The sequence below is a fragment of the Cololabis saira genome, chromosome 18 (genome assembly GCF_033807715.1).
Source record: "Cololabis saira isolate AMF1-May2022 chromosome 18, fColSai1.1, whole genome shotgun sequence".
NCBI classification, from domain to species: Eukaryota; Metazoa; Chordata; class Actinopteri; order Beloniformes; family Belonidae; genus Cololabis; species Cololabis saira.
Window position 1 is genome coordinate 3,312,456 of NC_084604.1, and position 19,936 is coordinate 3,332,391.

Below are 19,936 nucleotides of genomic sequence, written 5' to 3' on the forward strand. Positions count from 1 at the left end.
TCCATTTCCATTTTTATTTATTATAAGTATCTCATAACTATCATTTTTGTCCATCGCTCCTGTAGTTTCTTGTGCTGGCCCCCCTTTTATTTTTTATTTTTTGTACATGGTGCAGCATCCTCTGCTGGTGGCGAAGAGCATCTCTGAATGCACAACACTGGAACCTGCAGCGTGGGAGTGAGAGGGGCAGGGTAACGGCCCGGTCAGGCAGGGGAGAGGTTTGTCCGTCAAGACTCCTCTCCCTGGCCCTGCCCCTTTTCAACCTTTCCCCGACCCTGAACCTAACCTGGGGCTTGCTGATTGGGCCGGAGCTTCGGGAGCTGCGTGCTGGCCTGTGGTCCCCACCCCCGGTCATCCCGTTGTTGCTTCCACCTGCCTGCTGTGCTGTTGACGTCCCGACCCCCCAGTCTGGCCTTCGGCAGGAGGGTCCCCCCTTATGATCCAGGTCCTGGTCCAGGTTTCTTCCCTCCTAAAGGGGAGTTTTTCTTGCCACTGTTTGGCTTAAGGTTTTTCTCCCACTAGGGGAGTTTTTACCTGCCATTGTTTATGTAATAATTGCTCGGGGGTTTATGTTCATGTTCTGGGTCTCTGGAAAGCGTCTGCAGACAACTTCTGTTGTATTAGATGCTATATAAATAAAATTGAATTGAATTGAATTGAATTTACTGGGAACTGTACCAGGAACTGGTACGTCAGTCTTTCACAAGCGCGGCCGTCCCCAGTTCTTCCGTTGGGGTTTGTCTCACGGGACATCCGGCAGCGTCCAGCAGAGAGAAGGGCGCGTTCAGGCGATGGCGTCAACGCATGAGCGCCGGCGTCCGCCGGGTCTGACGTCGCCGCGGGGAAATAACTCAGATGCAAAGTCAGCCTTCCAAATGTCACATTTAATGTCCCACAAGACAAAACATTTCTGGTAAAAATACAGAAGTGGTGAAACAGATTCTCAGGCTGGAGTCAGATCAGGACCCGGAGACGAGAGCAGCTCAGGTCTCAGGTCTCAGGTCAGGTCTCAGCTCAGGTCAGGTCTCAGCTCAGGTCTCAGGTCTCAGCTCAGGTCTCAGGTCTCAGGTCAGGTCTCAGCTCAGGTCTCAGCTCAGGTCTCAGCTCAGGTCTCAGGTCTCGGTCTCAGGTCTCAGGTCTCAGGTCTCAGGTCAGGTCTCAGGTCTCAGGTCTCAGCTTAGGTCAGGTCTCAGGTCTCAGGTCTCAGCTCAGGTCAGGTTTCAGGTCTCAGCTCAGGTCAGGTCTCAGGTCTCAGCTCAGGTCAGGTCTCAGGTCTCAGGTCTCAGGTCTCAGGTCTCAGTTCTCAGGTCTCGGCTCAGGTCTCAGGTCTCAGGTGGCCTCCACCCACAAACACAAAAACACTTTCTCTGCTTCATCTTTTTCTTCTCAGGTTCGTCAGTTCAGAAACATAAAATCATCTTAAAAGAGAAAACTGATCATAACAATTAATGGCTGCTTAAATTAGAGACGTGTTTTTATGTAGAATCATAAAATCATGTGATCACAGGATTCAATTCTTTGTTTTACTGCAACGTGACGATTGTTGGCATCGTTCTGATGGGCTTGGACAGTAGTTTGTGCTGATCTGAGGTTAATTTGTCCCAAACCGAGATCCAGGTCAATCAGATGATTTTATTATCTACACAGGAACAACATCGGCCCAACGTTTGTGTTACGGCGTTTCCACAGTACTATTGTTACTTTGGACAACATGAAAGAAGAGTTTTAAGCACTTTCTGAGCATTTTTGGTCATCTTGATTGTTTTTAAATCTCTTTAAATAAAGTTGAGCTTTATTTAAATTCTCCATGGATATAAAGGCTCTTGTGCTGCTGAACGGCAGCAGAACATGTAAACAGATTTCTTGTTTGTTTTACAATGAAATTCTTTTCAGAATAAAGAAAACTAAACTCTCCTGCAGCGGAACAATCCAGATATTCTTGTCAGTGAAGGTTCTCATTGAAAGAACCTTCTCAAAGTGCAAAGACGTTCCAGCGATGGAGAACATTTGGGAGTGATGTTTGGTGAGATTTCCAAGTTGAGGAACAATGGGAGCTTTGACCGATCTGCAGCAGTGATGTGCTGGACACGATCAGCAGGTCTTCGTTAGTGAGCAGCCCTTCCTCTGCTCTTCCTCAGCTCTTCCTCTGCTCTTCCTCTGCTCTTCCTCTGCTCTTCCTCTGCTCTTCCTCTGCTCTTCCTCTGCTCTTCCTCAGCTCCTCTCTGCTCTTCCTCTGCTCTTCCTCTGCTCTTCCTCTGCTCTTCCTCTGCTCTTCCTCTGCTCTTCCTCAGCTCTTCCTCAGCCCTTCCTCAGCCCTTCCTCAGCCCTTCCTCTGCTCTTCCTCAGCTCTTCCTCAGCCCTTCCTCTGCTCTTCCTCAGCCCTTCCTCTCCTCTTCCTCAGCTCTGCAGCTGCTGCAGATGTTCGGCTCAATGACAAATGAAAGTCAGATTTGTGAAATTCCAACTCTGTGGCCCTGAGTCCCGTCAGCGGTGAGCGTCTCAGCTGTCTCCCATCATCCTGTGCCATCACAGTAAAAGCTCAGCGTTTCTGGGGCAACCGTCCTCAGGCTGGAGCCCCCCCGTGAGAGACGTGTTGCCGTGGCGACTACGGGTCCTCCTCCATGTCGTCCAGGTTGGGCGACATGATGAAGTGTTTGGGGTAGTGCAGGCCGCGCTCGTCGGCGTGCTCCTCCCAGCGCGCGTCGTCACTCTCGTGGGTGATGTAGCGCTCGCCGCGCCGGGTCTCGAACTCCCGGAGGTCCAGCCAGGTGTGGTAGTCCTGCAGGACGACAAGAGTGAGGCACAAGAGTGAGGCACAAGAGTGAGGCACGGACAGCAGGAATAAACCAGGGGGAGGCGCCGCGTTCAGACGCCACCAGGAAACCACCGGAATTTAAGCTGTTCAACGCCTGCTTGAGTTGACGGATGTGTAGTTTGTTTCTCTGTGCGATGGCTGAGGCTCTTGCTGGCTTGCTGATTGAGTAACGTACTGCGTCACGCATCGCGTCACTTCCTGGTGTTTGCGGTCTGCTGCCGTCTCACGGCGTTTGCAGGCTCTGATCTTTCCCGACTTTTTTGTCTAAACTTAGATTGTTTTCTGGTAAAATAGTACTATATCTGGTACATTTCTGTCTTTATTTCAACATTCGCTCATTTTCTCTTCCGCAGCTTTCACTGTCACCAATCACCGATACATTTTCTGTCCGTTAGCCTCTGTTAGCATCTTAGCATGGCTTCTCCTTCTCCCACCGTTCCACCTCTTTGTTGCTCAGTGTGTGAAATGTTTAGCTATTCCTCTGCCTCCTTTAGTGAAGACGGTAAGTGCTTAAAATGTAGTTTATTTGCAGGACTGGACGCGAGGCTCAGTCAGTTAGAGGTCCGGTTCCGTCAATTTGACCATAGTCCCGTAGACTCGTCAGCTTACCAGGCTAAGCTAGCGGCTGACCGGCCTGTAGCAGCAGCTGCTAGCCGCTCCCCTGCAGCTCCCGAGCAGCCGGCCAGTCAGGGCGGCTGGGTGACGGTTCGGAGGAAGCATAGTCCTAAAGGGCGCACGGAACACCACCACCCGCTTCATGTGTCTAACCGATTTTCCCTACTCAGCGACACACCCGTTGAGAAGCCGACCCTGGTGAGTGGAGACTCCATAGTCAGGCATGTGAGGCCGACTCCAGCGACCATAGTTAGGTGCATCCCGGGGGCGAGAGCGGACGACATAGAAGCAAATTTGAAGCTGCTGGCAAAGGGTAATCGTAAATTTGGTAAAGTTATCATCCATGTCTGAGCTAATGACTCCCGTCTTCGCCAGTCGGAAGACACAAAAATGAATATTGTCTCGGTGTGTAACTACGCCAAAACCATGTCGGACTCCGTAGGTTTCTCTGGTCCCCTCCCCAATCTGACCAGCGATGACATGTTTAGCCGCATGCTCTCGCTCCGTCGCTGGTTGTATCGGTGGTGTTCAGAAAACGACGTGTCCTTTATTGACAATTGGGAAACGTTCTGGGGAAAGCCCGGTCTGATTCACCCCACCCGGGTTGGTGCTGCTCTCTAGTAATTTGGCCAGTTTTATATTAGACAACGCAGGGTCCAGGCCAGGATGCAGAGCAGGCAGATTAAGACACTTTTGCTGCTTCTCGAGGACCAACGCCTGCCAATAAAACTGTAGGATTGCATTATGTAATTGGCGACTCTAAAACTAAAGGATTACATGATGTAATTGGCAACTCTAACCAGGTGCCTAGCAAAATAGAAGTGGTTGCAGTTCCCCGCCCTCCAAAAGTTCACCAGGTGCGGCGTTATAGCGGCGTTAACCAAAATAACCTTGTAAAAATTAAAACCAATGCACATTTGGTACCAATAAGAGACCGAAAAATTAGATGCGGACTACTAAATATATGATCGTTAAGCTCCAAGTCTCTGTTAGTAAACGATATAATTACAGAGAGCAGGAGTGATATTTTCTGCTTAACAGAAACATGGTTACAGGAGGAAGAGTATGTTAGTTTGAATGAATCGACTCCGCCCGGCTATTTTAATCATCACATTCCTAGAAGCAAGGGCCGAGGCGGAGGAGTCGCAGCCATTTATAACTCCAGTCTCCAAACAAAAACTGAACCTAAGTGCAATTATAATACATTTGAAAGCCTCACGCTTAGTCTGAAATTTCCGAGCTGGAAATCAGAGAAGCCAGTTGTGTTAGTGGTAGTGTATCGGCCCCCTGCTGGTGCTTATCTAGAGTTTCTGTCTGAATTTTCAGATTTCCTTTCTGGATTATTGATCAGTACAGATAAATTCATCATAGTGGGTGATTTTAATATTCATATGGATGTTGAAAGCGATAATCTTAAATCAGCTTTCAATTCTCTTCTAGAATCAATGGGTATGTCACAAAAAGTGGATAAACCAACGCACTGTTTTAATCATACTCTCGATCTCGTTCTCACCTACGGTGTTGAAACTGATGGTCTGTTGGTGTCACCTGTAAACTCCCTTTTATCCGACCACTATTTAATAACGTTTGAATTTAATGTTGTCGATGTTGAAGTGCAGGGCAGGAGGTATTATTTTAGCAGATGTTTGTCTGATGAAGCTATTGCCAAATTTAAGGAGACCGTTGCTCATCTTACGACAGTGGAAAATAGTGAAGCAGTAGAGGCCAGGGACCTGGCTTCTACCTCTGCAGATGTTGATTTTCTTGTTAGTAACACTGCTGAGTTCTTGCATTCAGCTTTAGATGAAGTTGCCCCTTTGAAAAGGAGGGTTTCTAGCCACAGGAGCTTAACTTTATGAGCTTCTTTAACAGTAAAATCACGAGAATTAGAGAAGAAATCAACCAGCCGGTTGTGGGCGTTTCTTCAGCTTTAGCGACTTCCCTAGGCTCTGACTTGTCTCTAGACTGTTTTGATCCTATAGACCTCCCTGAGCTGACTTCACTCGTCAATAGAGCTAAGTCAACCACATGTATGTCAGACCCCATCCCGACTGACTATTCAAAAATGTTTTTTCTCTTATTGGTGCGACAATACTAGACCAAATCAACCTATCCCTAAGTTTTGGATGTGTACCACAGGTTTTCAAAGTGACAGTAATTAAAACCTTTACTTAAAAAACCTTCTCTTGACCCAGACACCTTAGCTAATTATAGACCAATTTCCAACCTTCCATTTGTATCTAAAATTCTGGAAAAGGCAGTTTCAAGCCAGTTATGTGACTATTTGTATAGAAATTATCTGTTTGAAGTCTTTCAGTCAGGGTTCAGAATGCATCATAGCACAGAGACAGCACTGGTTCGAGTCACGAATGACCTCCTTATGGCCTCAGATAAGGGATTAGTGTCCATACTGGTTCTACTGGACCTCAGATAAGGGATTAGTGTCCATACTGGTTCTACTGGACCTCAGATAAGGGATTAGTGTCCATACTGGTTCTACTGGACCTCAGATAAGGGATTAGTGTCCATACTGGTTCTACTGGACCTCAGTGCTGCTTTTGACACTGTAGATCATGGCATTTTACTGCACAGGTTAGAGCATGTTGTTGGGATTAAAGGGACAGCTCTACGTTGGTTTAAATCATATCTATCTGACAGGTTCCAGTTTGTTCATGTACATGAGGTTTCTTCAGAACAGTCAAGGGTCTGTTATGGTGTTCCGCAGGGTTCAGTGCTAGGGCCAATCTTGTTCAGTTTATACATGCAGTCATTGGGAAGTATGATCCAGAATCACGGCATACACTTTCATTGTTATGCTGATGATACGCAGCTCTATTTGTCTATGAAGCCGGATGAAACAGAACCGTTAGTTAAACTTCTGGCATGTCTTAGGGACATCAAGGACTGGATGTCCGGACATTCTTTTGCTTCTAAATTCAGATAAAACAGAGGTTATCATTTTTGGTCCAGAGCATCTTAGGAAGGGATAAGTGCTGACAGGAATCAGCAGGAGAGACCACGTCTCTCCAGTGTTAGCGTCGCTCCATTGGCTAACTGTAAAATTCAGAATCCAATTTAAAATTTTATTACTTGCGTATAAAGCCCAAAACGGCTTAGCTCCGCAGTATTTACAAGACCTGATAGTGCCTTATGTTCCTGGCAGAGCTCTCTGCTCTCAGAGTGCAGGTTTACTCGTAGTTCCTATCAGGCACCATTACTATGGAACCAACTTCAAATCTGGGTTAAGCAGGCTGACACCACCTCCACCTTTAAAACTAAACTTAAAACCTTTCTGTTTAGTAAAGCCTATAGTTAGTGTTTAGTAAACCTCTAGCTGGTGTTGGTAAATCTCTAGGTAGTGTAAACTCCAGTGTGTTAGAGTCAGTAGTCATAGTTGCAGCTATAGAACAAGACAATAATAGTTAGTTTCAAATATAGCTTCGCGGTAGATATGCTGCTATAGGCCTATGCTGCAGGGGGGCACCGACATGATCCGCTGGGCGGTGCCTGTCACTCTTCTTCTCCTTTTCTTTTCCCTTTCTCTCTTCTTCATTTCCATTTTTATTTATTATAAATATCTCATAGCTATCATTTTTGTCCATCGTTCCTGTAGTTTCTTGTGCTGGCCCCTCTTTTTTTTCTCTCTTGTGCATGTTTGCAGGCCGGAGCCTCGGGAGCTGCGTTCTGGCCTGCGGTCCCGGTCCCCCCCCCCCCCCCCCCTCTGCTCATCCCGTTGCTGCTTCCGCCTGCCTGCGCCCCCCCCCCCCCCCCTCTGGTCATCCCGTTGCTGCTTCCACCTGCCTGCTGTGTGCTGCTGACGTCCCCAACCCCCCAGTCTGGCCCTCGGCAGGAGGGTCCCCCCTTATGATCCAGGTCCTGGTCCAGGTTTCTTCCTCCTAAAGGGGAGTTTTTCTTGCCACTGTTTGGCTTAAGGCTTTTCTTCCACTAGGGGAGATTTTACCTGCCATTGTTTATGTAATAATTGCTCGGGGGTTTATGTTTATGTTCATGTTCTGGGTCTCTGGAAAGTGTCTAGAGACAACATCTGTTGTATTAGACGCTATATAAATAAAATTGAATTGAAGGTGGCGTGAGGGGTCGCGTGAGGGGTCGCGTGAGGGGTCGCGTGAGGGGTCGCGTGAGGGGTCGCGTGAGGGGTCGCGTGAGGGGTCGCGTGAGGGGTCGCGTGAGGGGTCGCGTGAGGGGTCGTACCTGCAGCCAGGGGTGACTCAGAGACTTGTCCACACTGAAACGCTTCCTCATCTTCACTTGCAGCAGGTTATTGATTAGATCTTTGGCTGTTGGGAAACACAAACATGCATATTTTACATTCCAGTGCAGGATCCTAACAACTGAAAACTGGAAGTTAAACCATCTGTGACTTCATGTTTGGATGTAAACAGAAGTTTGCCTCTCAGGAAGAGCTTACGAGGCTCGTGGCTCCAGAACCACTTGTTGGGAAACCTCTCGATGGTGAAGCCCCTCCCATTCACGGCACTCCCATCACTATAAAAACGGGCTCTTCAGAAACCACTGGGTCACGTGACCCAAAGTCTGTGACAGCCCCTCTGAATCATGGGAGTTCTTAGTAAACCCCACCCCCCTTACTACAAACAAGCCCTGGAAATCTTAGATAGAAAATCACGTCAGTATCATCACTGTGCTATACTTAACAAATATAAAATGCTCAGCTTCGATGTTGTTCTCAGATGTCCGTTTAGTGTACAAAATAATTCATAATACTGCTCCTCCCCCATTGAAAAACTTTTTTAAATCCACTCTGAACACTCTGTCAGAGCCTCCAGGACTGTCTCAAGTGGAGATTGTAACATCCCGAAGCAGCTCTGACTTTGTACAATCTCCTTTCCATCCCCCGTACCCGTTTAAAAACCTTTGGAGACAGGGCTTTCAGCGTGGCTGCCCTCACCCCCTGGAACTCTCTCCCCCTGGAAATCCACCACTCCCCCACTCTCCACAGTTTCAAAGCTCAACACACACCTCTTCTCCTGCTTTCTCCTTTAAAGCCTTCAAATCATGTAACAATCTTTCAACCTACCTGAAAGTTTGCACAAACTTCAATGTTTTTTCTTCTGCAGTCAAAAAGTGTTTTTTAAGGAAGGCTTGTCAACATTAATTCTATATCTAAATTGTTTTACAATTTTGGCAGAATATGTCAAAATTGCCCTGCCCCTTCTCAACCTTTCCCCGACCCTGAACCTAACCCCGGGGCCTGCTGATTGGGCCGGAGCTTCAGGAGCTGGTGCTGGACTGCGGTCCCCACCCCTGGTCATCCCGTTGCTGCTTCCACCTGCCTGCTGTGCTGCTGACGTCCCCGACCCCCCAGTCTGGCCTTCAGCAGGAGGGTCCCCCCTTATGATCCAGGTCCTGGTCCAGGTTTCTTCCTCCTAAAGGGGAGTTTTTCTTGCCACTGTTTGGCTTAAGGTTTTTCTCCCACTAGGGGAGTTTCTACCTGCCATTGTTTATGTAACAATTGCTCAGGGGTTTATGTTTATGTTCTGGGTCTCTGGAAAGCATCTAGAGACAACTTTTGTTGTATTAGAGGCTATATAAATAAAATTGAATTGAATTGAATATGTTACCTGTATTTTCTTACATATTTTCTTATTTCCCTCTGTTATGTAATATGTTTTGTACATGGGTGTGTGAGTAATGTGTGATGTGTGGGTGGATGTGTGTACGTACATGTGTATATATGATTGATTTGTTTTGTATTTGACTCTCTTACCTTTTATTATCCATAAACCTGCCCAGGGACTACGGATGGAAAGTAGCTAGTAAGCTAAATCCGGTACAAAGCATCTTATCTCATCTCTGAGACTAATGTCATTTTATACATTGTCCCTGACACAAATAAACTTAATAAATTAAATTAGTAGATCAAATGTAACCGACAGATTTCAAATGGATGAACCAGCTGATGGTGTGGGAGCTGAGGTCTTTGTGACCAGGAGGATGAACCAGTTCTGACAGAAGCTGCTCATTTTGTTCCTTTAAGCTGCCGATGTTTGTGTGTATGATGAGTCCCGGCCCCGCGGAGCCTCACCCTCCTCCGAGATCTCCTTCCAGGGGTTGGACGGGTACATGAAGGCGGCGTTCTGGATCTGGTCGTTGATGTCCTCGTCCTCATTGAAGGGAAACGTCCCGCTCAGGCTGACGTAGACGATGACGCCGACCGACCACATGTCCAGGGAGCGGTTGTAGCCTTTGCTGCGGAGAACCTCCGGAGCCAAGTAGGCCGGCGTCCCCACCACCGAGCGCCGGAACGACTTCTCCCCGATGATCCGGGCGAAGCCGAAGTCGCAGAGCTTGACCTGGTGGAGGAGAAAAGCTGTGAGAGCTGATTCTGAGGTGGGAGCAGACTGAGAACAGAAGGTTGTTGGGTCTGACCTGAGGAAAGGGCTCGGCCGAGGCCAGCAACACGTTCTCAGGCTTCAGGTCACAGTGGACGATGTTCTTGAAGTGAAGATGTCTGAGGGCCACCAGGATCTGTGAGCAGAACCGTCACAAACACAACATTGGATGGTCGTTAACAGGTGGAGACTTGGATGGTCGTTAACAGGTGGAGACCCCCCCCTCGATGCTGTTTTTTGGGGTGATACTGCTTGTGTTTGCTGTGGTCAATAATGGTCAATAAACCATCCCCTTTTGCAAGGGGGGTGGTTCTGGTTGTGTTCTGGTTGTCTTCTGCAATCATTCCTATGCTCCCCATTAGGAATTAATAGTTTTTTGTCGCCATACATGATAGTTGTTGTGTATGTTCTGCTTTACCAAAGTTCTCTCCAGGTTGGGCTCCATGGGGACGGTACCGTTAACATGTCGTTGTTGAATATCTCTGAGTTGAAGAATGGGGGGGTTACTGATAATCCTCAGGTTCCGTTTCCCACTTCAGATGGATACGGTTGTTTACAACTCACAAGGTTTTGCCTCCAGGATGGTGTGACACGTGTTATCTAGCAAAACTCCATAAGTTGACGTACCATCACACTAATTATCCACATTTCTATTCCAGCACTGGAGTTTTCTAGGCGTGACCTTTCCAGCCACACCCATCGTATTTGCATGGGGGTGAAATTCCTTGGGGGTCTCGTTCCCTGGCGGGGTACGGTTAACTTGGCGGGGTACGTTAACTTGGCGGGGTACGGTTAACTTGGCGGGGTACGGTTAACTTGGCGGGGTACGGTTAACTTGGCGGGGTACGTTAACTTGGCGGGGTACGGTTAACTTGGCGGGGTACGGTTAACTTGGCGGGGTACGGTTAACTTGGCGGGGTACGTTAACTTGGCGGGGTACGGTTAACTTGGCGGGGTACGGTTAACTTGGCGGGGTACGTTAACTTGGCGGGGTACGGTTAACTTGGCGGGGTACGTTAACTTGGCGGGGTACGGTTAACTTGGCGGGGTACGGTTAACTTGGCGGGGTACGTTAACTTGGCGGGGTACGGTTAACTTGGCGGGGTACGTTAACTTGGCGGGGTACGTTAACTTGGCGGGGTACGGTTAACTTGGCGGGGTACTTTAACTTGGCGGGGTACGTTAACTTGGCGGGGTACGGTTAACTTGGCGGGGTACGTTAACTTGGCGGGGTACGTTAACTTGGCGGGGTACGTTAACTTGGTGGGGTACGGTTAACTTGGCGGGGTACGGTTAACTTGGCTCATTGTCTGGAGGATGTAGCTCTGGATCTTGAACATGTGACATCTGAGGGTCCCTGCGTAATGTTGGCAGGCAGGTCGGATCTGTTCTGAGCACAGCTCAGAAGATGAACTGTGATGTGTTTTTTACAATTATTCCTTTATTTTTGTAGTTTAGTAGATTCTGGGTTTTTCCCCCTAATAAAGGGTTTTACCCTTAGAGAGTCTTTTACAGATCTCTGTCACTTCTGGGGTCCGAAGCGGTGCTGCATCTTTGGAGACAAACTTCACCTACGGCAGCACCCTTCTCCTCTGTTGTGTAGAAAGTGATTCTTTGAAAGAAAAAAATTATAAAAAGTGTAAGAAATAAGTGTGCAGAAATGTAGCCATAGCCGATCTAGTGTAGCAGTCTGGTAGTCTGCTCCAAAAATATTAACACGGACCTTAAAGATGTTTTTGTCGACCAGAATAGTAAGAATGGATCCTTTGTCCCTTAAAATCATTATGCTTCCTTTGTTTCATCGTCATTCTGCATCCAGACGCCTTATGTAGGTTCTGACCCTTTTGCATGCAACTGTTTAAATCTACGGAAATATGGATCATCTCTCAAGTCTTATTCTTGGTAACGTAGACGCTCAGATACAGCCGGAATGTTCACCTCGTTGGAAAGAACACATTCAAGAGTCTAACAGGGTTTTTCCACAGCAGACTTCTGGTGGTCCGGGACCCGGTCCTGGTCCGAGACCCGGTCCTGGTCCGGGTCCCGGACCAGGACCGGGTCCCGGACCAGGACCGGGTCCCGGACCAGGACCGGGTCCCGGACCAGGACCGGGTCTCGGACCAGGACCGGGTCTCGGACCAGGACCGGGTCCCGGACCAGGACCGGGTCCCGGACCAGGACCGGGTCTCGGACCAGGACCGGGTCCCGGACCAGGACCGGGTCTCGGACCAGGACCGGGTCTCGGAACAGGACCGGGTCTCGGACCAGGACCGGGTCTCGGACCAGGACCGGGTCCCGGACCAGGACCGGGTCCCGGACCAGGACCGGGTCTCGGAACAGGACCGGGTCTCGGACCAGGACCGGGTCTCGGACCAGGACCGGGTCTCGGACCAGGACCGGGTCTCGGACCAGGACCGGGTCTGGGACCACAACCGGGTCTGGGACCAGGACCGTGTCTGGGACCAGGACCGTGTCCGGGGTCAGCTGATGGAGAACTGCAGCCTCCACACTAAAGCAGCTGCTCAACCAGGTGAGCTATCCAGCACTCCTGTTTTTCAGTTTTGAAGGTGATTTTCACGTAAATGCAGCAGTTTGACTCTCCAGAGACACGAAAACTGAATCCACGTGGAGAGAAATCAGAACCATGGTTGAAACCGGACTAGCGAGCAGGTTTGGACTCACCTGGGTAACCATGAACTTGGTGAGGCGTTCAGGTAGTCGGCTCTTCTCGCTGGATAAGATCATCTCCAGCATGTCGCCGTGGAGCTTCTCCATGACGACAAACACCTGCTCGGGCGTCTCAAACATGCAGTCCAGGTTAACGATGCCCGGGTGATGGAGTTTCTGGTGAAGAGACAAGAGAAGAGCCTCATTCTCCTCCGTCACAGCTTTGAATCCATTCATCTGGTGTCAATTCAATTTCAATTTAATTCATTTTTATTTGTATAGCGTCAGCAGCAGGCAGGTGGAAGCAGCAGTGGGATGCCCAGAGGGGGGGTGGGGGACCGCAGGCAGGTGGAAGCAGCAGCGGGATGACCAGAGGGGGGTGGGGGACCGCAGGCAGGTGGAAGCAGCAGTGAGATGCCCAGAGGGGGGGTGGGGGACCGCAGACAGGTGGAAGCAGCAGCGGGACGACCAGAGGGAGGGGGGGGCACAGGCAGGTGGAAGCAGCAATGGGATGACCGGTGGGGAATGGGGGGGGACCGGGACCGCAGGCCAGCACGCAGCTCCCGAAGCTCTGGCCTGCAAACATGAACAAAAGAGAGAAAAAAAGGGGGGCCAGCACAGAGTCAGATTACAGACGGAGGGCTGGGCCAGTCGTACCTGCAGAATGGCCACCTCGTTCCTCAGCTGGCTCTCCTGCTTCGTGGGAAACCTCATCTTATCGATTATTTTGATGGCCACATCCTTGCCGGTCTTTCTGTGTTTTCCTTTAGAGTATGAGAAGGAGGTCAACGTCAGCGTCAAATCAACTCACATCGATCATTTTAGATTTTAGTTGATTGATGTGAAATCTGCAGATACGTCTCACCTCCATAAACGATTCCAAACTGTCCAGAACCAAGGACGTCGTCAGCAAAGATCTGATACACCGAACTGATATCCTGAAAGAGAGACGCAACAGACCTGATGCTGCTCTTCTACTCAAAATATATTTTCAAATGCTGACAAGAAAGTCAGTATATAAAAAAGAAATCACAAAAATAGGTAACTCCTAAGGTCAAAATGATCACGGCTCCCGCAAGGAACTGTGGGACATTTCCCACAATTCTGACCAATGACTCTATTATTTATACACCTTTACGTACTAAAACATTCATCAGTTATAAGGTGCCTACTTGCTCCACTTTTGAATGTAAATATTTGAGTTTTTGATACAAAATGTAGAGAAAATTTAGGTGTTTTCTTAATCTTGGCCCCCAGCGTTTAAATATTTTGTAAAGTCACTCTATACAACACTACTTTTGAAGACAGACTGTACTAATGAGTGTGGACGGTCTGGCCTGTGTTTGCATCGTCTCAGTAGAGGTGGTTGCATCCCACTGTAGGGTTGTGTATTAGTCCAGGGTTGTGTGATAGTCTAGAGTTGTGTATTAGTCTAGAGTTGTGTATTAGTCTAGAGTTGTGTATTAGTCCAGGGTTGTGTGATAGTCCAGAGTTGTGTATTAGTCCAGGGTTGTGTATTAATCCAGGGTTGTGTATTAGTCCAGAGTTGTGTATTAATCCAGGGTTGTGTATTAGTCCAGAGTTGTGTATTAGTCCAGGGTTGTGTATTAGTCCAGGGTTGTGTATTAGTCCAGGGTTGTGTATTAGTCCAGGGTTGTGTATTAATCCAGGGTTGTGTATTAGTCCAGGGTTGTGTATTAATCCAGGGTTGTGTACTAGTCCAGGGTTGTGTATTAGTCTAGAGTTGTGTATTAGTCCAGGGTTGTGTATTAGTCCAGGGTTGTGTATTAATCCAGGGTTGTGTACTAGTCCAGGGTTGTGTATTAGTCCAGGGTTGTGTATTAATCCAGGGTTGTGTACTAGTCCAGGGTTGTGTATTAGTCCAGGGTTGTGTATTAGTCCAGGGTTGTGTGATAGTCCAGGGTTGTGTATTAGTCTAGAGTTGTGTATTAATCCAGGGTTGTGTATTAGTCCAGGGTTGTGTATTAGTCCAGGGTTGTGTATTAATCCAGGGTTGTGTATTAGTCCAGGGTTGTGTATTAATCCAGGGTTGTGTACTAGTCCAGGGTTGTGTATTAGTCTAGAGTTGTGTATTAGTCCAGGGTTGTGTATTAGTCCAGGGTTGTGTATTAATCCAGGGTTGTGTATTAGTCCAGGGTTGTGTATTAGTCCAGGGTTGTGTATTAATCCAGGGTTGTGTACTAGTCCAGGGTTGTGTATTAGTCCAGGGTTGTGTATTAGTCCAGGGTTGTGTATTAGTCCAGGGTTGTGTGATAGTCCAGGGTTGTGTATTAGTCCAGGGTTGTGTATTAGTCCAGGGTTGTGTGATAGTCCAGGGTTGTGTATTAGTCCAGGGTTGTGTATTAGTCCAGGGTTGTGTATTAGTCCAGGGTTGTGTATTAGTCCAGGGTTGTGTATTAGTCTAGAGTTGTGTATTAGTCCAGGGTTGTGTATTAGTCCAGGGTTGTGTATTAGTCCAGGGTTGTGTATTAATCCAGGGTTGTGTATTAGTCCAGGGTTGTGTATTAATCCAGGGTTGTGTACTAGTCCAGGGTTGTGTATTAGTCTAGAGTTGTGTATTAGTCCAGGGTTGTGTATTAATCCAGGGCTGTGTACTAGTCCAGGGTTGTGTATTAGTCTAGAGTTGTGTATTAGTCCAGGGTTGTGTGATAGTCCAGAATTGTGTATTAATCCAGGGTTGTGTATTAGTCCAGGGTTGTGTGATAGTCCAGGGTTGTGTATTAGTCTAGAGTTGTGTATTAGTCCAGGGTTGTGTATTAATCCAGGGTTGTGTACTAGTCCAGGGTTGTGTATTAGTCCAGGGTTGTGTATTAGTCCAGGGTTGTGTATTAGTCCAGGGTTGTGTATTAGTCCAGGGTTGTGTATTAATCCAGGGTTGTGTACTAGTCCAGGGTTGTGTATTAGTCCAGGGTTGTGTATTAATCCAGGGTTGTGTACTAGTCCAGGGTTGTGTATTAGTCCAGGGTTGTGTGATAGTCCAGAATTGTGTATTAGTCCAGGGTTGTGTATTAGTCCAGGGTTGTGTATTAGTCCAGGGTTGTGTATTAATCCAGGGTTGTGTACTAGTCCAGGGTTGTGTATTAGTCCAGGGTTGTGTATTAGTCCAGGGTTGTGTATTAATCCAGGGTTGTGTATTAGTCCAGGGTTGTGTGATAGTCCAGAATTGTGTATTAGTCCAGGGTTGTGTATTAGTCCAGGGTTGTGTATTAGTCCAGGGTTGTGTATTAATCCAGGGTTGTGTACTAGTCCAGGGTTGTGTATTAGTCCAGGGTTGTGTGATAGTCCAGAATTGTGTATTAGTCCAGGGTTGTGTATTAGTCCAGGGTTGTGTATTAATCCAGGGTTGTGTACTAGTCCAGGGTTGTGTATTAGTCTAGAGTTGTGTATTAGTCCAGGGTTGTGTATTAGTCCAGGGTTGTGTATTAGTCTAGAGTTGTGTATTAGTCCAGGGTTGTGTATTAGTCCAGGGTTGTGTATGGTCTTCGTCCTTGTCCTGCACCAGAGCTTTGGTCCACGTCCACAGCCATAGTAATCACCATAGTGAGCTTTATGTTCCTAGCCCTTCATTTTCCTCGTTCAAGTGTGATTTTTTTTTTTTTTTGTGAATTTTCTACCATAGCTTAGACTCCCTTTGTTTATTCCCCCTTTAAAGAGTGATTTTTTTTTGTTTGTTAACTTATATCCTAGCTTAGATTCATAGTTCTTGGTTTTTTCCTCTTTAAGAGTGATTGGTGTTTCTAGCAAAATTATTTTATATAGGCAGGTTTTTCCTCCATACGGAGCATGTTATTTGTTTTTTTATTAGTTATTTTTCCCTCCTCTTGTGTTTATTCTCTCTATAATCAGAGTAGAGTGTCTAGTCTTGTTTATAGCCATTTGTTTGTCACCCGGTCCGAGGTCTCTGGTGAATTCAATAAAAGCCTTTTGTTATCTAACATCCCTGCATCTGAGTCCTGCTTTGAGTCTCGGCCTGACATTAGTTTGTCCAGGACAGCTGGACGTTGCACCACTGGAGACACATGCTGTCTAACATCTGAAACCTGGATAACGTTCTCAGAGACTGATCTTTCTGAGCTTCGGGTTCATGTCAGGCCACGGGTTGGTATAGTTATCTAGGAAAAGAGACTGAGATCCACCAAGAAACATGAGATGACTTCCATAACAAGGGACTCCCAGCAGAGAGTGATGTCAGACGTAAGTTTCAAAGGTTTCACTTATTAGTAATTCAATTCAGTTTTATTTATAAAGCGTCTATTACAGAGACCAGAAGGCCCGCGAGCAATTATTACATAGACAATGAACAGAGGGCTTGTAACTCTGGCCTTTGCATACTTATTTAATTTTCTTGTTTCAGTTGAAAAAACTAACAAGTTAATTTTGTCTCTGTTCTTTTGGAACCAAATGAACTATGAACAGTTGTGATTGCGGCCGTTTCCACGGAGAAGTCAGCTGTTCATAAAAGCTGCTAATCATCTTGACTTTAACTGTTTATTGATCCATGAAAGACGAGACAGAAGCGCTGCTACTCACCACGTTCTCCTGGATCTGGGAGTTGGACACTGATATGCTGGTGGACAGTTCCTCTGTGGAGAAACAAAACCATTCAGAACATCTGCTGACCTGTCCTCAGTCCTTCACTTCGGTTTGCAACCATGTCCACTTATAGCAATTTTTAGAACTCCTTCTGTTAAGTTAGCTCTTAAACAAAAACATATCATTGCATTTACTTCCCTATTAGCCAGACAGGTAATACTACTACACTGGAAGTCCAGCAAGAGCCCTTCCATAGCCCAATGGATGTCATGTTCTTTTGGAAAATGGAGAAAATAAAATATACTATGAGAGGCTCAAGGAAGACATTCTATGACATATGGCAGCTCTTTATAAACCATTTCAACTGGTTAGTGCTGTCAGGGTTTGACATTCCCCCCAGCTTTCAGTTTCTGTTTTGCCCCACCTGTGTCCCATCTGTCCTGATTGTCTGCACCTGTGTCTCGTCATGTCTCGTTATCCCCTGAGTATATCTGGTCTTGTCATCCCCTTGTTCCCTGTCGGTCCGTACTGTGTTATCCTCCATGTCTCCTGCCTGTTTTGCTTCAGTCTTTTTTTATCCCTGTTTTGAACCTGCCAAGCAGCGCTTTGTTTTTTCCTTTTCTGGAATAAATACTTGGTTTTTGCAACTCCTGCCTCATGCTCTCCTGCGTTTGGGTCCACACCATACACCAGACGTGACAAGTGCAGCTTCCTCCTGATTGAACTCATCAAGTATTTGTTTTCCAGTATGTACCATCCTCTCATGCTGGCTGAATTATATTCCTGGTCCTTGAATTTGCCTTCCTGTTGAGCATTACTAGCCTGTTGAGCCTTACTAGCCTGTTGAGCATTACTAGCCTGTTGAGCATTACTAGCCGCGAGGTCCATACAAACAAATCTTAAAAAAAAAATAAAGACCATCTGCTGAGCCGTCCAGCTGCTGGCTCTTATTTCTCTAACCTCGCCAGCAGTCACATCTTCTTCCCTGTTCCCTTGTTTGTTGGACACTAAGGAGGTCGACAACTTTACCACCGTGACCATCTTTCTTGCTGGGATGTCAGTTTTCCAGAATTCACCAGAATAAAAGCTTGACTTCCTGTCGGCTCCTCTGTGTGGAGTGCTCTGGCTGCGTTAATTCAACCCGACCCCGCCACGCCGCCGGCGCTTCGGTGGACACGCAACTGATGAGCTGGTAATGATTTCAGATTGGTGGCTGTTGTTGGATGGGGTCACACCCCCCCCTCCCCGATCAATGCTGCAGCCGCTGGCACTGACTGCTCATCCCTTCATTATTCACAGTTTACGTAACGGGAGTCAGGAGGGCTGGTCCTGATGAGGAGCAGAGCTGGCAGAGGTTTGTGAAGACCAGCCTTTAGTCAGGACTGTGTCATTGAGGGTTTCAAACTATAAAACTGCCACCCATCCATCCATCCATCCACTCATCCATCCATCCATCCATCCTTCCATCCATCCATCCATCCATCCATCTCATTTTGAGGCTGAAAAAAAAGTGATGACGCCATCATGGATCATGGAACAGACTTTTGTGCTGCCATTGCTGGTCGAATAAAATGAACAAGAATCCATCAGTCTCTCTCTCTGATTTCCTCCTCCTGACTCAGACATCTGACTCCAACCCCCCGACCAATCGGTGGCCTGTAGTGTGATGATGTCAGATACAGCCGACTCAGCAGCTTATGGACCTCGGCAGCAGAAAAGTATCTACTCGGCACGTTAGACCCCTAGTGGAAAAGGACCAAACCGAGGCGAGTCGAGTCGGGCTGAGTAGGTACTAGTGGAAAAGCGCCATTAGTTTGAAAATCCCTTCTTCCTTCCTGGCAGCCCGATCTGCTGTGTGACGCAAGGCGTTTTTGTTGCGATGCAGGGTGGACGCTTCTACACCTCGCTGGGGCCCTTCTGGTGGGACCTGAAGGACCATGATCCTCCGCGGCACCTACCGGTCCAGCCTGGTGGAACCTGGGGCTACACGGGCTTAGGCCGGTACGGTCCCAGTTCACCCTGGGAGGGTCTGAGGTCGGACCGTCGTTCTTAAAGCTCAGGTCGGCCTCCGCGACGCCTCCAAGACCACATCTGTTCCAGGGGCGTCCCTGAACTCCTCAGCGGCTCCATGTAAAACCAGATCCTGGACGTGAGTGGAGAGGAGCGCGGCGGCTGTTACATCATCGGTGCATTAACTTATTGACGTCTGATGCTGTGAACAAAACACCTATTTTTAGTGGCCGTTAATCTCTGGAAGCGGCAGCATGCTGCATATTGTGCCGGTTTAATGGCTCTTACGGCCCCGGCGACGGACGATCGTCGGTATTTAATGTGATTTAAGCTTCAGTCGGAGATCTTTAAACTTTTCAGACAAACACGCAGAGATGAATCAGTTTTATGGAGCAGAAAATCCTCTAAATCCCTTCAATCATGTTAAAATGTCAGCTAAGTGTGTGTGTGTGTGTGTGTGTGTGTGTGTGTTGTGTAACGGCAGCCAACAAACCCTTGGTCCAGTAAAACATACGAACATATATGACTGTATCTGATTGGCAGATGACTGCGGTGTTGAGTCAGAGGGTAGATAGACCCTCCAGAAAAACGCGGGCAAATATCCTTGATTCCGCGGACTAAAATCCTTGATTCCGCGGACAAAAATCCTTGATTCCGCGGGCTAAAATCCTTGATTTTGCGGGCTAAAATCCTTGATTCTGCGGGCTAAAATCATTGATTATGCGATTAAATGTGCGGGTTTTTTATGTGCTTTTATGCGGTGAAATTGCGGAATATGCTGGAAGTTGCGGAATATGCGGAAAGTTGCAAAATATGCGAAATATGCAGGAAGTTGCGGATTCGGCGCTGAGCTCTTCCCTCTTAAATTCAGCGGGTCGTCTGATCTGAGGTCGAAGGAGAAAAA

General features: G+C 47.5%; 1 protein-coding gene across 3 annotated transcripts in view; it reads right to left on the bottom strand.

Annotated features, from left to right (window-relative positions):
- Window positions 1–1,265: 1,265 nt before the first annotated feature.
- The window catches only part of LOC133464727 (serine/threonine-protein kinase D3-like), an 85,148-nt gene continuing 66,477 nt past the window's right edge, over window positions 1,266–19,936 (bottom strand). For all 3 annotated transcript variants that reach the window (XM_061746875.1, XM_061746876.1, XM_061746874.1), the window contains exons 12-19: window positions 17,020–17,072; window positions 13,334–13,406; window positions 13,126–13,232; window positions 12,484–12,645; window positions 9,839–9,937; window positions 9,495–9,762; window positions 7,643–7,728; window positions 1,266–2,779 (exon numbers count right to left, since the gene is read on the bottom strand). In XM_061746875.1, the coding sequence (XP_061602859.1) occupies window positions 2,606–2,779; window positions 7,643–7,728; window positions 9,495–9,762; window positions 9,839–9,937; window positions 12,484–12,645; window positions 13,126–13,232; window positions 13,334–13,406; window positions 17,020–17,072 (1,022 nt within the window). In that variant the 3' untranslated portion in view covers window positions 1,266–2,605. The remainder of the gene's footprint in view (window positions 2,780–7,642; window positions 7,729–9,494; window positions 9,763–9,838; window positions 9,938–12,483; window positions 12,646–13,125; window positions 13,233–13,333; window positions 13,407–17,019; window positions 17,073–19,936) is intronic.